The 15,440-nt window shown below is 42.4% G+C and overlaps 1 protein-coding gene across 2 annotated transcripts in view; it reads left to right on the top strand.

Moving 5' to 3' along the window:
- Gpc6 (glypican 6) overlaps positions 1–15,440 on the top strand; it is a 979,345-nt gene that overhangs the window by 629,339 nt on the left and 334,566 nt on the right. For both annotated transcript variants that reach the window (XM_005079407.4, XM_005079406.4), the window contains exon 4: positions 1,115–1,280. In XM_005079407.4, the coding sequence (XP_005079464.1) occupies positions 1,115–1,280 (166 nt within the window). The remainder of the gene's footprint in view (positions 1–1,114; positions 1,281–15,440) is intronic.

Below are 15,440 nucleotides of genomic sequence, written 5' to 3'. Positions count from 1 at the left end.
ACTGGCCACCACCCCTTAGACTTACCAGTCCTTCTCCTAGACTCATGGTATGTGATTTTTAATTTTTGTGGTCTTCTTTAGTTTGACCATGGCCATCTGTGTAACCATTGGATCGGGGTTATCCATTGCGACATAGTAGGGTCACCAGCGGGTACACAACTGAAGACAATGACTCATTCTCTCCCTTAATCCATCGTAGTGAACAGGTCAGGAAGGGGGATGGGTCCCCGTGCCCCCACCCACCCAGGCATGAGTGTTCAGAGGCCCTTTCTTAAGCAGACCCAGAGCAGAGGCAGCTGCTGTGAGCCCCTGAATGCCGTGCTGTAACTTTCCAAGAGGAAGACGTTCACTTCCTTCCTCAGCCTTCTTGTTCTGACCTTCTTTGGGCCCCAAGTCTCGCTGCTTTAGGATTAGTTGGAGGCACCGCATTCCTTGCTCTTGGACAAATAGGACAAATAGCCCTTCATGGCCGGTGGGTTAGTGACGGCTCTGAACCCCTGAAAGAATCCCTGCTTGCATTCCAAGCTGGGTCGGTTTCCAGTGACTTTGTCCTGTACCCTCAGACGCCCCAAGACAGTGCTTTACCAAATCCATCGCTTCTGTGCAGGCCCGGATCACACAGACCCCAGACAAGGCGATAGCGAGCCTGTATATGGTGGCTGTGAACACAGGAAGGGTATCCGCCAGCTCCGCTAGAAAAGGATCGGGTAACCATTCGGAAACTTGGCTAAAGGTGTCACATTAAACTTTAATGGCAACTGCATCTTTATGGAGCTCTTGGCTTTTCAAGTTGCCTGTACATGCGTTATGTCATTTCCCATTCCGCTGCAATGAAACAGTGCCCATGTTTTCGACTTGAATTGCAATGCCAGAGAGAGAAAGAGAGCAAAATGTGGGCAGGAGCCTCTCAGGAAGCGATTACTTTGCTGAGCACAGGTACTGAACAGGAATTCAGCGGCTACCATATCAAAACTTGACAAGGGCTGTGCTCCTCACCGTTTCTTCCAGGGCGGGGGCTGCTGAAGGCTGTGCCTGTTATTTAGGAGGGCGTGGCGTCTTCCGCTCCCACTCATCTCTGTGATGCTGACTTTCCCCTGGTCTTGTGTGCTTACAGGTGAGCCCCACCCCTGGGTGCATCCGGGCTCTTATGAAGATGCTGTACTGCCCATACTGTCGCGGCTTGCCTACCGTGAGGCCCTGCAACAACTACTGCCTCAATGTCATGAAGGGTTGCCTAGCCAACCAGGCGGATCTGGATACTGAATGGAACCTGTTCATAGGTAAGAGGTACTCAACGGGCGCAGGGCCCGCCTACTGTGATGCCCACGGTCAATGCAGATGACTTACAGAGCCTGAAACAGCTTTTCAGCGGTTTAAACACATCACTTTACAAGTTTTCCCTTTCGTTATGTCCTGCAAAGCAAAACTTCCTTGTGCTTTTCAGGGGACATCCTCCGAAAGGTATGCAACCCAGGTGTATCCAGTCAGCTTATTTTTTTTACTGAGTTTGAATTTCTTGAAAATAAACAAGTCACCAAAGAATTTTATTTAAAAAAAACACTCAGGGTATTATTTGTACCGAATTAGCTGGTGCAACAATTTGAAAAACAATTCTCCAGACTGCAGGAATGAAGGGAGCTCGGTATTTTCACTAATACATGTAAATTTCCCATGTCTTCCCGAAGAGAAGAAGGCTCCCACACAGGAGGGTTCAGAAGTTAAGAGGGAAGAAGAGGAGGAAGATGCAGGGAAAGGGCTCTTCATCATGGTTCTTCTCAAAGATATTTCCCAAATAGCTCTCTGAGGATAAAAGGACGCATTTTATAGGCAGGCTTGTCCCAGGAAAATACACAAGCCTGGGAAGAGTAAATGTGTTTTCATCCCCTCTGTCAAATGGCCTTCAAGTAAAAGTACTTTCAGTTGCATTTACTGCAATTACAGAGTGACAAGCAAGCAGAGAGTTGAAAATAGCAGCTGAATTTGTCAGCCTCCCAGAGCCTTCATCATTTATGCAAACCTCGAAGCAGAATGACAAGGAGAGCCTTCTGTCGGTTCAGAAGACCTGGGAGGACATAAAAAGGGACTGAGATGTGTTAGAATTTAGGAGTGCCTGTCATGGCACCAGTGGGCTGAGTCTCAGATGTGTGGCTTTGCCAGTGAAGTCCTCCACAGGCTCACTATTAGGTTTAAGAAGACGGGAGAAAAAAATGTTTCTGAAGTTAAATGGAGATGATTTTACAGTGGGTAGATTGAACAGGGAGTCTTCTAATGGAAACCTCAGAACTATTTCAGCATCAGTAAGTTAGAGTCTGTTTTCCAAGCAGTTCACTGAGGGATACATCTTTAGGACATGGGTTATTTTATATAAAGACACAGTGACATAATGCCTCCCTAAAATTTTGGGGGTATGTGTGAGCTAAATATAGGAATAACTCTGTTCTTCTGCAACGAAAGATTTAGATTATTTGTAGCAAAGTACAAGTAGCAGAATCATGCTTGTAAAAATGTGATATCACCAGAAAATAATCTAAAAGAGCTTTTCACATTTTTTTAAAATTTGATTAAGCTTCAAAGAGTCATATAGATCATTTGCACTGTTGGGTTGAAACTGTCTTAGCTGCTGGTACTTCTGCCTTTAGTCCAGCTGAACAATTGATGGAAATTGATGTGTGGACTTTGGTGTGTAGAACAGGGTGTGATTGAGAAGGTAACGGCTTTTTCATTGAAGAACAACAGTTACTTTTAGTTTGTTTGTTTGTTTATTGTGTATGTGTGTATTTGTGCCAAGAGCCGCATGTGGGGGTTGGGGGAAACCATGAGTGTATTGGGTCTCTCTCCTTGCATCATGTGAGGTCCAGGAATTGATCTCAGGCTTGGTGGCAAGTGCCTTTACCCGCTAAGCCATCTTGCTTGTCCCTAATAGTTACTTTTTTTTTTATTTTTACTTACTGCTCATTGGCTGCCCTAACTTAAAACAATGCTTTATAGTTTCTATCTACTGGGCTGCTAGATGCCAGTTTGATGTGAAATTTAATGTCTAAAGCAAAATCAGTTGATTTAAAGAAAAATTAAGACATGAGCTCCCCCATGGTGGTTTATATTTTAATGGAAAGTAGAACTGCCGGCTAGTCCTGCCTACACTCATTTCAAACGCTCCCTTCCCCTCTCCCTTTGTCTTAGTTCTCCATGAGATAATGCCCCTAGTTTTCTTTCTCCTGTGTTGCCGTGAGACTGAGAATTCCCCCACCAACAGAGACTTGTAGAGAGCAACATATATTCTTGCTAATATTTATCTGGATGTGCAATGTTAGTCACACATTCGTTACAGGAATTAGTCAGAAGGGCCAATTCCCTTGTCTACACGGATACTTCCAGGCGGCAGTGTTATGGGGTTCATAAAGGCAGTAGCAGCATTCAGTGAGAAAACTGGTAGTCCAAGACACACTGTTGTGTAAAATCTTTTCTCTGGTGAGAGCCTGTAGCCCCTCTCTCTCACACCCTGGTGTCTACTCATCAAACCCTCTTCTCCTCTTATGGCTAGTTGCACGTGCCATTTATGCTGGCTACATGTACTGTTTAGAACTTCCATGATATTTTCCTTTAATTATTTTGTACTCATCTAAAATATTAACTGTGGCATGCTGTCGGTAAGACAAGAGTCAACTCGGTGCTGGGTCTCATGACCTTTTTGCAGTGTCAAGCCTTAATTGCAGAGGCTAAGGATTGAGGCTGCAGTTGGTATCTGGATGGTGTCAGAAGGAGTCTAAGGTGAGGTGTTTTAAGTGATCAAGTGGAAACTCCAGTGGAATTCCATCCTCTTCTGAGCCCTGCGGTTGGTTGTAGCGGTGTTATTTTCCTCCAATCCGATTCCTTCCTTAACCCATCTTCAGCAAGTTCAACTTGGAGCCCTGTACAGAGGCAGCTAGCTCTCCAAATTCTTACCAAGAACATAAAGAAAACCAAGACCTCTATTTTTTAAGCAAAACTTTGTTTTTAAAGTTGCTGACATGACAGTCTTGAAAAGAATTACATTAGACAAAACTGTGTTAGTGTAGCAGTTAGCCTTTGTCTTAACCTGTGTCCTAGTAGCCTGTGGAATCTTCCAGGATAAGCACAGCCCACATTCTCTTTGGTGATCAGTCTGAGTGAATGGGTGATCTGTGGGCGCCCCAAGCTAGACAGTACCCATGAGGAACATGAAAGTCACTTCTAGCCTGATCCAACTATCAGGAACAGCAGGAAGAAATCCACATCTGGGGCACTGAAGGTCTGCTGAGACACTTAGCCAGCTGTTTTTTGTATGCACACACAATTTGTCCCATCCAAGCTTCCAGATGGCACCTATGTGCAAAATTGTTTTCTTTAAAAGAATAAGTGTTTAGATGAATCTAAAAACTTTTGCAGGGCATCAGTTTGTGTGAGGAACTCATTTTAGTGACACTCTAGGGTTATTTTCAGTGTTCAGTGCCAATACCAGGAATCTACAGGTAAGTGCTGTTCCACTTGACAAAAGGCCATGCTCTGACTTACAGCTAGAGTATAAGCATAGAAATCAGAGATCAAAATACATTTAAGTGGCTACAGTAAAACCTGCCTGTACTTTAAAACCACTGCCTTTGTGGGACAGTCTCCTCCAAACGTCTGAGACCATTAGCAAGTTTGACTATGAGAACAAAAGAGGCTTCCAGCACGAGAAGAGAAAGAATAATACAAGAGACCAGCATCTAGTTCACTCTAAGTTACTTTTTAATCGCCAAAATCACATGCAGTGCCTCCTACCACAAGGATTTGTGAAGACCGTAAGGTACTTTTTGTTCCAGTTACATAGACCAAATGTTTAGTCTAAATCCGATAAATATGACTTTGTTTTCCTGTAATAATCCAAAACACGATATTGACTGTGTTATACATATATACTTTTCCCTAAAGGAAATCTAATGTGATTTATTATGATACACTATTAGGATAATGGATGTTTAGGATACTAGATGTCTGCTTAGCAAGGAGATTTACCTAGGCTCAAGGAAGCCCTACCTGGTTAAGTATAGAATGAAATGGTATCAGGTTAGCATATCTCATATAACTGATGTTGAATGGTAATAGCATACATAGTCCTCTGTCTCCAAGTATCTGTCACTGTTTCAGTAGGTCTGATATGATCTATCCGTGGTTCTCAAAGTACTTGGCTGTTGCCATTTTTGTAGTCAAGCCATTGCTAACTTGAGACAATGGACTTTGTAAAAAGAATAACTCTGACGTAGACAAATGTATATGTGAATAGATACAGATTATAAATCAGAGATGAATACCCAGACCATGTCTTCTAATGAGGAGAAAGTATCAGAGGAGGTCATATTATCTATTAGGCCGTGGACACTCAAAGAGTTAACAAACGGCTTATCAGACTTTCTGGGTTTCCCTGCTGTATTTATTTTACTCTAGCTGCACATTGGAATGCCAAAATATTGTTGGGTTTTTTTTAACTCTTTGGCCTCCTTACCCTTTGCTTTCTTTGAGGGGAGTGGCAGCCACCTACTTCCCAAATAAATCACACAAGGAAGCATATTCTTTTGTATGAATGCCCGGCCTTAGTTTAGCTTGTTTCTTGCCAAATTTTCTTATCTTAAATTATCCCGTTTGCATTTGCCATTTTTTTTGCCTCTCTATCTTTCTCTATTCTGGATATCTTTCTTTACTTCTTCCTCAGTGGTTTGTCGTATAACTGGGTGGTTGGTCCCTAATGTCCTCCTCCTTTTTATAACTTGCTCCTCCTCCTTCCAGATTTCTCCTTCTGTTTACACACTCTACCTGCCAGCCCCACCTGTCCTGTCTCCTGCCTCACTATGGGCTGTTCAGCTCTTTATTAGACCATCAGGGATTTCAGACAAGCAAAGAATCACAGCTTCACAGAGTTAAGCAAAATCAGCATGAACAAAGGCAACACATTAAACCAATGTTCCACAGCATAAACAAAAGGAAACACCGTAACATAATTTTCACACACTTCTGTTTTTCCCAAGACTGACCAATCAGTGCAGAGACAGCACAAATGCAGGGGAACTGATGTGAGTCTCTCATTTATGAAGTCCAAGATTGCCACCACATCGGTGTAGTGTCTAGCAGCTCCTTCCTTCACTGATCCAGGGTGTGTGTACCTAGTGCCACTCTTGCTTTGGTGTAAGCATGTGATAGAGCAGAAGATAGGTATGGATCCTGCCTGAAGAAAGCCATACCCGTTGTCTAGTCAGCTGTTTCTGGGGGTTAAACCAGCCCAGTCTTAATCCCTTTGATCATCAGTCCTCCCTCTCTGTTACTGGCTTTCTTGAGTTCAGCTCAGTGCTTAGCCATGAGAGTCTGCCTCTTCTTCCATCAGCCACAGAAAGAAGGTTCTGTTTCCCAGACTCTCTGGCCATAGGATTGTAGGCTGGCACTCCCCAGATCTCTTGAAATCCAGGCATCAGCCTGGGAATCCAGCATGGGACTGATCAAGACCCCCCCGAATCTGGGTGTCAGTGAGGAGGCCTAGGTAATCTATTGAGCCTTGGGCAGCAGATCAGTACCCATCCCAAGTATACACACGGACTTTGGACTCCCATAGAACAATGTGAGGTGCACTCTCACCCTGAACTCTTGGGGAAGGGTCTAGGCCCTGCCCTATATGAAATGACAGACTATGGACACCCCCATGGAGGGCCTCACCCTCCCTGGGGGAATGAGGGGATAACGGGGGGGGGTTGGGGGGAGGGCACGGGAGGAGGGGAGGGAATGGGAGAGGGACCTGGAACTGACTTGTGAAGCAACCTCGTTTCTTATCTAAATTTAAACTGGAAAATAAAAAAAAAAAAGAAATAAGACAAGAGGGTAAAAAAAAAAAAAAAAGCCATACCCGTAATAACACACACACTTTGAATGGAATAAGCAGAAACAACTAAGGCGATATAGAGACATTTTCGTTTTCCTTTGTAGGTCTGCTATTTTCAATGTAATTCTGAGTAGCTGAGTAATTTAAGAATCCTGTTTCCCTGTTGTTAGACTATAAGAGCAGTGATGACTGAAACAAATCAGATAATGAACCTAGACCTTCCATTGCGACAGCTGCTGTTATCCACTTGTTAACTGAACTTGCCGCAAAGAAACTGTGATAGGCCACAGATAGGTGACTGGTGAGGGTGACATAATAAACTGAAACTGTGGTACACATGACTTTCTCAGGCATAGGCTTCAATGTAAATCATATATACTCCTCTCTATGTTTGGGGGAAATGACATCAGATAAACCATCAGGAAATTAGAAGATAAGCATTTGTTGTCCACAGCAAGCAAATACAAATCTTCTTTTGTAAAATGTACAAGACGTTGATGCCTGCCTTTTAGACAGATGTAAGATAAACACGGGACACTATTTCAAGCAATTGTAAAGAATACTGCTATTTCAAAGACATTCTCAAGCACGAAATTTTGTAACATGAAATCTGCTAAGAAGCTCTTTAGTTACTGAACATTTCACAGCAAATTTTCTATGACCCTGACTGATACACACTGAAATAGCATGTTTAAAAAAACCATAGACCACCTGGCATTGGTGGCTCATGCCTTTAATTCCAGCACTCAGGAGGCAGAGGCAGGTGCATCTCTGTGAGTTCGAGGCCAGCCTGATCTACAGCGTGAGTGTCAGGATAGTCTCCAAAGCTACACAAAGAAACCCTGTCTCAACACCCTCCCCCCCAAACAACAACAAAAATAACAAAACCCAAGAAACATAACAACTTGAGAACTACTGTTTATACCAACCATCTTTCAATGCTTTTTTTATCTCCATTCTGTGTGACACAATAATCTTTTCAGTAAGGTAGTCCAGGAACACAAATCTCAAATTGAGAAACAAAGATCAAAGTCATTATTTACAACTCTGGTCTAACAGTGAGTGAGATTTTGTCTCCATAAATTCCTCAAAGCACCATGAAAGACTTCTATATTCCAACAAGCCAGGTGGTGGTGGTGCATGCCTTTAATCCCAGCACTCAGGAGGCAGAGATAGACAGATCTCTGAATTTGAGGCCAGCCTGGTCTACAGAGCGAGTTCCAGAACAGACAGGGCTACATAGAGAAACTCTCTCTCAAAAATAAAAATAACAAACAAAACTCAAAGTGTTTCCTGTCAGTAGAAACTTAATGCTACCCAACCCATGGCCTTCCTTTTGTAGTTATTGATGAATATTACTCATTTCTTACAAGCATTTATCAAATATTGTGCTCGCTCTGTAATGCTGGAATAATTCATATGTAACAGTAACTACCCACCAGAGGCTTAAAATAATAAAACAAAGGAACAGAAAAAGAAAATTCTTGGCTGGTACCCAGCAATTTTCCCTTGACTGCATTTGTTATCAGTTGCCTAGGTGTTAAAACAAATGGTTTATTTCTGACCCTTGCATGTGTGAGAGTGTCTCTCTGTGGTACAATATGATCAATGCAATAAGGACATCACAGTGCATGGGCTGCTTAGCAAATACAGAGCCAGGCATTCCTTAACCTTCGAGAGTTCACTAATGCAGATCTAGGAGATAAGAAACTGGAGGAGCACACAGGATGGTGGTTTTCCTTCTGAGTTTGTAATTTTCCAATGGTTCAAAACAGGCAATGGACATTAATACTAAAATTACTAGATGGTATGTTCAAGTTGTCATTCTAGGTGAGTGCGTGCGTGTGTGCATGCGTGTCTCTGTGTGTGTGTGTGCTCTAAAAGTAGAATGAAATACATCCTAAAAGAGTAGTGAAAGTCAAACACTGTAAACCGTAGCCCAGTGACGTTCCTAGCAGTTCCAATCTCAGTTAATAAAAGCGCTGTGTGCTAGTAGGAATTGTATCGTAGAAGCTTGAAAGGAAGAATGAGAGGTTGGGGAAGTAAGCAGATTGTTCTGGGAAACATTACGCCAAATAACTGTCCATAAACAGCAAACTTGTGCCGAGAACCACATGACCCTGAATCTGGTGATGAACTGAGAGGAAGAGCGACGAGGGATATCTAGCATTTAAATCACGCTCAAGCCCTTGCTAGCGGCCATGACGGTCTGAATGAGAAAGTCGCCCATAGGCACATTTGTTGGAACATTGGGTCCCCACTGTGGAACTATTTTGAATGGACTGGGGGGTGTGGACTTGTGGAAGGAGGTATTTTACTAGGGAAGGGCTCTGAGGGTTCAAGAGACTGGGGCTATTCCCAGTGGGCATTTCTTCTCTGCCTCCCACTTTAGCACAGAGATGTCATCTCTTAGCTTTTGCTGCCACCATCTCTTTGCCCCCATCATGGATTCTTAAATGTCTGAAACCCTAAGTGGGTTTAAACACTTTCTTTCATAAGGTGCTTTAATCACTTTAAATGTGGTGTTTTGTCACAGAAATAGAAAAGCAACCAAGACATCAGCTACCATGAAATTCCGTATTTTCCCCCAAACATCTTATCCTTGTATGCTATCATCATGCATTATCAAAGTATCTTAGTGATAGTTGTGTTAATGATATCACTGGATGGGCTTCTCTACCTATAAATATAACACTTACAGAAGTATTATAACAGCTGTTCTAACAGACTTTTTTTATTAACAGTTGTCTCAAGAGTAGAGCTGCTGATCATGTTTGACTATTCTTGAAATGACGATTTGTTTCCCTTAAACTTTTTTCTTCACCAGTCATAGATGACACCTTAAAACAAGCGTAGCCGCTCCATTTTAGTGACCTGTGATTTACTTATTGGGATCAGTCCTCTAAGGAACCAGGGGTGAAAATCAGGTTGAGAGATGTGACCCTGGGTAGCTAAAACATATTTTTATTTCATACTCTAACTTTAAAGAGGAGATTAATATAAATGTTTGTGAGATTCACTTAAACTTCTGAGCAACTTAATGGTATGTAAAACTTTGAGGTTACCACTTACCTAAAAATATCACATCTGTTATTACTTCATCAGATAACCAAGAGAGAATTTAAATTAAAATAGAGCAAGAAGTATTCTCTGTCCTTGAAGTAACAGATAACATATAAATCTCACTTTGCATGGATTTAATAATTTGTTACACTATTTCCTTTATTTTACTTTGAAAAAGTAAAAAATTTAAAAAAAAAACGAAATATAAGTAGTTAACTATATAGCATCCTTCAAGTCCTGATATGCCTGTGTATATTCCATTTTTATTCTTTAAGGCACAAGAATTTTCTAGTAAGGTAATATAGACAATTAAATGTCAAACAAGCCTGAGAGTGTTCACCACTAAAACCCCAGTGCTCAGGAACTGTTGACTTAATAATGGAGTCTAAGCAGCCTATGGGACAGGGAAAGTTGGTCAGAGGAAGTGAGAGAGGAAGTGAGAGAGGAAGTGAGAGAGGAAGTAAGAGAGGAAGTGAGAGAGGTTTGAAGAAACAACGTCTCCTGCTGCACCCGCATGCCTTTTGGGTTTTCAGGGTTGAAGCAGGCTTCAGACTGAAAAACTCAGTGACTCTCCCCAGGCTCAATCCAGCAGGAACCTGTCTTTTATATAATCTGGTATCCCAAAGTCTCAGGAATTGAACATAGGTAAAGGAATTTAGTCTCTATTCCCAAAACAAGATGTCTCCTGCTGGAGAACTCAAATCATGAACAATCCCAAGAGAACACCTTAGGAATAACCCCCCTCTCTAAGCACTATAGTAGCTTAGGCTGAATTTTAAACATTTGGTAAGTACCCAGTGGCACAATTAACATGTGTATATCATATCATATATTATTTATTTTGTATCCTGATATACACTTCCCCAACTTGTCTAAATGTCCACATTTACCATTGTCTCTATCCACAGCATCCAAAAGACTAAGTTATAAGAGACTTCAGAACTTCTTTAATCCTAGGTCCCATTTGGAGAACATTGCTCAGAAACACTACTAGCTGGTATTTGTTGGTTACTCTACATAAGAGAACATAAGAATGACTCTTTTTACTCCCTGCAAAAGCCCCATTAAGAAGATGACATTATAAACTTCGCTTGACAGAACTGAGAGATGCATAAACTGAGACCAGGGAACTTAAATGGCCACCCACAGCCACATATCTTGTAAACTGCAATGGTGAGATTTGTATTCAAATCATGGATTCTTAGATACTGTACCAAGTAACTCCTAGTACAGTTTTAGGAAATGCATATTAGTATCCCAAAAATGGAGCCCTTAACTGGTCTAAGTAATGAGAACCCAGAGTCAGATATAGAGGGAAATGCTGAGAGATCAGAGACAAGGAGTAAACCACCGTCGTACCTTACCTCCTTAATGACTCAGTAGACAAGAGAATGTGTTCCTGTTTCTCCCTGTTTATATCCTGTTTCTGCTCAGTTACCTCACTTCCTGTCTGTCTGTACAGACCTCCAGACCTCTATGGTTAGCTAGTGGCAAACTCCATTCTCTGACCTTCAGACAGGTTCTATTTGTACAAGTGAGGTACTACCACAGTGCCCAGCTACATGGATTAATAGTGAATATTAAGCCTGGGATTAAGGGCGGGATATCAGCCCTGTTCTCGTAAGTGTCTTTGATGATAGAAATATTATCCAAATTTTCATTCCAGTATAGTACCAGTAGCTCAACTACTACATGTGGCACTTAAAGTAAGCCTAATGAGATGAATCAATTGAATTTTTCCTGTTTGTCCTGACTTTTAATGTGTGTGCATTTAATAAAATGTAGCTGTTGAACGCCTCAGATATCATCAGTGTGTCCAAGGAATCAGATTTTCATCATTTCCCCCTACCCTTTTTAAGTATACCTGGCAAATACATAGTTACGTGTTTAGGTTTAAAATGTAATATTTTGATTCAAGTATACATTATGTGGAGATAATGGTTACTAATGAATAATGTAGACTTAGAATAATGTAGACTTAGATCCTTAAAATCCCTGTAATTGACACGAAATGACTCAACCTCACTATGTGTGATTCTCTTTCAAATCATCTTTATCAGATACTTTCCTTCATGCTAATAGACTGGTTACATGGGCTCTAGACACAGGAGAAGGCCATGTTACATAATCATAAGGTTTAAGCCATGATTTTCCAAATGGATGAGATGTGTGCTTTCAAAGTAGGGATGAGTTAGGTGGATGAGGCTTAGTTAGGAGTTCAAGTCCTCATATAACTCTGTGGGCTTGAATCCTGGTGGCCTCATTTACAGTCTGCATGACTTATGACTTAAGTAATGTTGTTTAAGCATCACGAATTGATTCATTTGCATCAATAAATATGCTAAGAGAGTGCCTTCCTCTTAATACTGTGCATATCACTCACCAAGAGACAAGATATATCAACAGACTTAACACGGAGCCCAGAAACAGTCCAGTTCCCTGTTCAACTGAATAACCTCTGAAAGGTAGAGCAGAAAATAGGATTGAAAAATTGGAAGCCTCAGAGTATGAAAGCAGGTGCAAGCATCCAGATACCATCGGTATTCCAACCAAAGAGACGAGGAAGGGGTAAAGGAAACTGGCTAGGTCATCATTAACTCACAGGAGCTGAAGGGAAGAGACGAGAAAGAGTGCATCCCACCATCCGGTCTGCCCCTTATTTCTGCTTCTGGCTTTTCTTAATTCCTGGGAGGCAAGCTCCTTCCCAGCAGAGAAGGCAGTACCTCACTCTGGTCTCAGGTGAACAGCAGTTAAGGACACCAGCATGGGGAAGCCATGGCATGAAGCACAAGCTCGGGGGGGGGGGTGAGAAACTAACCCCATTAAAAAGGGTAATCCTGCTTCTATGTCCTTGGAGGTCAGTGCCGAGTCCACTGCGCAGCCTGTGTCCGAGAATTGCGGGGGGTGTCGGGATTGATGACACAGAGACCCGAAGGCTCCTCAAGAAGGCTCTCCTTTATTCCTACTCTGGCTGGTTATTATATACCCTGACACCAGAGGTGGAGGTGGGTGGGTCTGAAGCGGCGGTTAGTCTTTGGAAAAGGTCGAGGACAGGGCGGTTCCCATGGGCTAGCCCTTTTCAGGAACTTACTGTATTGTTTTTAGTAAACATGTTTTAGTAAACATTGTCTTACAGCTGCCTACTCCCAGGCCGATGGGGAAGTGTGTCCCCAAGGTCTGGTGTCCCCACAGGTCAGTATGGTTAGGATTCCATTTGGGAGGTTTCAAGTCACACTAAATACCTTTCTTTCATCTTGAAGGCAATGACCAGCCACAGGGCTCTTTTATCCAAGGAATGGCAGAATCTAAGTTGCGATCTGACAGCTAAGTAAATAGACTCAGGTGGATGAAACCCTAGGCTCTGGCACGACACCAAAGTGTGGCATGAAGTATGAAGGAAAGAGCCAATCATGGCGAAAAATAGCAGCGGGGAGGCTGTAAGACTCCACATACAGACAGAGAGGTGTCACGTGGAGACCGGGGAGACAGGCATCAACCATGGCTGAGACGACATCCCAAGGAAGATGGTGGTTTGAGCAAGTAGAAGAGCTCACTCAGGGAATGGAAACTGTGGGTTTCTTTAATCCCAGGAAGGGCTTGCTGTATTTGAGAGATGGTGAGACCAAAGAATCAGACACATTCAATTGCGTGTTAAAAATGGCAGTGCTGTCTCTTCCTGAGGCAGAAGGCAGGATTGCAAGAACCACTGGTGGGTTTCCAAAGCCCAAAGGGCTCTGTGGCCAACTTCTCAAATCAAGTCTAACAGAGGTGCCCAAAGGCCCTGTCCTTGGGCTGGCTGGCATGTGCGAGAGCCTGAGCTCCTAGGCTGGCATGTGCCCATAGTCCCTGCTCCTGGGCTCACTCAAGTGCCTGACTACCCTTTTTTTTCTGAAAAATTGACTGCTTTTTACCATTAACAGGAAACACTTTAAAAAGAAAAACTGTTCATTATACACATTCTCAGAATGAGCCAGCGTCTACGCTCCCCAGACTTTCTGACTAAACGTAGCTAGGATGCTACAAATATGAGTGTTCGGCTTGTGATCCAACAGAGATATACACAAGTCCTTACAACAGTGCGTTTTCTCACACAGGCACCTCTGCTGGTCTTACCCCATACAGCGATGTCTTATCATTGCTGTCAGTCTAAGGAAATTTCATTTCTGTTGGTGTCGCCCTTTCCAGTGCATGGAGTCTTGGGTTACTTTGTTCATTTCCAGTCATTCTCAAGTTCTGAAGTTCAAGTTGAGGGGATAAGGAAGTTTTATAAACAACAACAAAATTCCCAAAAGGAATTAATTCCCCTTTCTGGCAAAAATTCCGTACATCATGAAGCAGACCTTCACTTCATTGTATGCCCTGGGGCACAATTGTCATTGATGAAAATTCAACACACAAGGACCGATGTAATCTATTCATTGGATTCTGGATACTGACCGACCCCCCCACAAAGAACAACACAAATACACATGACGTAGCTGCTGCAACTGGGCCTTAGAACGAACAGCCATTTCAGTTTACTCATCTCTGGAATTTCATATTGCAAAGTTCCTGGTTTAAGAATGCCCTAGAGTATAAATTATTTCTCCAAACTTTGGTGGTGACTCTTGTCAAATGCTCTCTGCTTAGCCTATTATAGGTAAAAATCCATGAAATATTATTTGATTTATAACCTACAGAAAACCCCTAAAACCACCTGTCCCTCTTTGGAAGTCTGCCAGAGCAAAGAGAGGTTGGACCTGGAAACAATAATTGGAGGTCGCGGTATGTGACTCAGAGCAAAGGTTGAGCCTAGGGCCCGCATTCAGTCTTCTAGTCTTCTTGCAAGGATTTACATTTGTTTTTCTTCACACACATGGGAGTTCTGGCTCTGAAGATAAAAAATTCAAACAGTAAAATAGCGGCCTTGTGGCACTAAAATTAGGGCTCTTTATTGTCGAAATACCAATCCATTCCCCTTTAACTGAATTTCACCGAGTTGTTATTAGGACACGTTCACTGTGTGGAATGAGATGCTGAAATCCATCCTTTCACAAATAACTCCAGATTTTTGAAAAATAGTCACTAACTCTGCTGTGTCGTGTATCAGTTGGTGTTCAGCGTGGTCTATGATGCCTGGTTAGCAGAGTGCCTGTCCCCATCGGAAACTTGGTCAGGCCAGTTTTTAAGATGTAAGATAAGAACTTAACTCAGGGTTACATCCAGGCATTTTCAGGATGCAGAAACTAATAGTTTGGAAATGCAGCATGATGAATTATGAGCCTTATCCAACAAATTGATTTGAAGATAAAAATCAAATATTTTTAAGCTGAAACGTCTTCACCCAGCAGAAGAATAACCACTTGAGGACTACAGCGGCCGTTGAGGAAATGTCACGTGGCCTTCCCTGATAAGTCTGTATTCATTTGTATGGAAAATCGCAGCCATCTATACTAATTATCAGGCCAGGAACAGAGGCATTAGGGTAGTGCCTTCTAGTAGGCACTAGCACACTTATTTTAGGCTGCCACCTACA

Source organism: Mesocricetus auratus, unplaced genomic scaffold, assembly GCF_017639785.1.
Source record: "Mesocricetus auratus isolate SY011 unplaced genomic scaffold, BCM_Maur_2.0 Super-Scaffold_2245, whole genome shotgun sequence".
Lineage (NCBI taxonomy): Eukaryota > Metazoa > Chordata > Mammalia > Rodentia > Cricetidae > Mesocricetus > Mesocricetus auratus.
The sequence above is the reverse complement of the archived record's forward strand: the minus strand, read 5'-3'. Positions and strand labels throughout refer to the sequence as shown.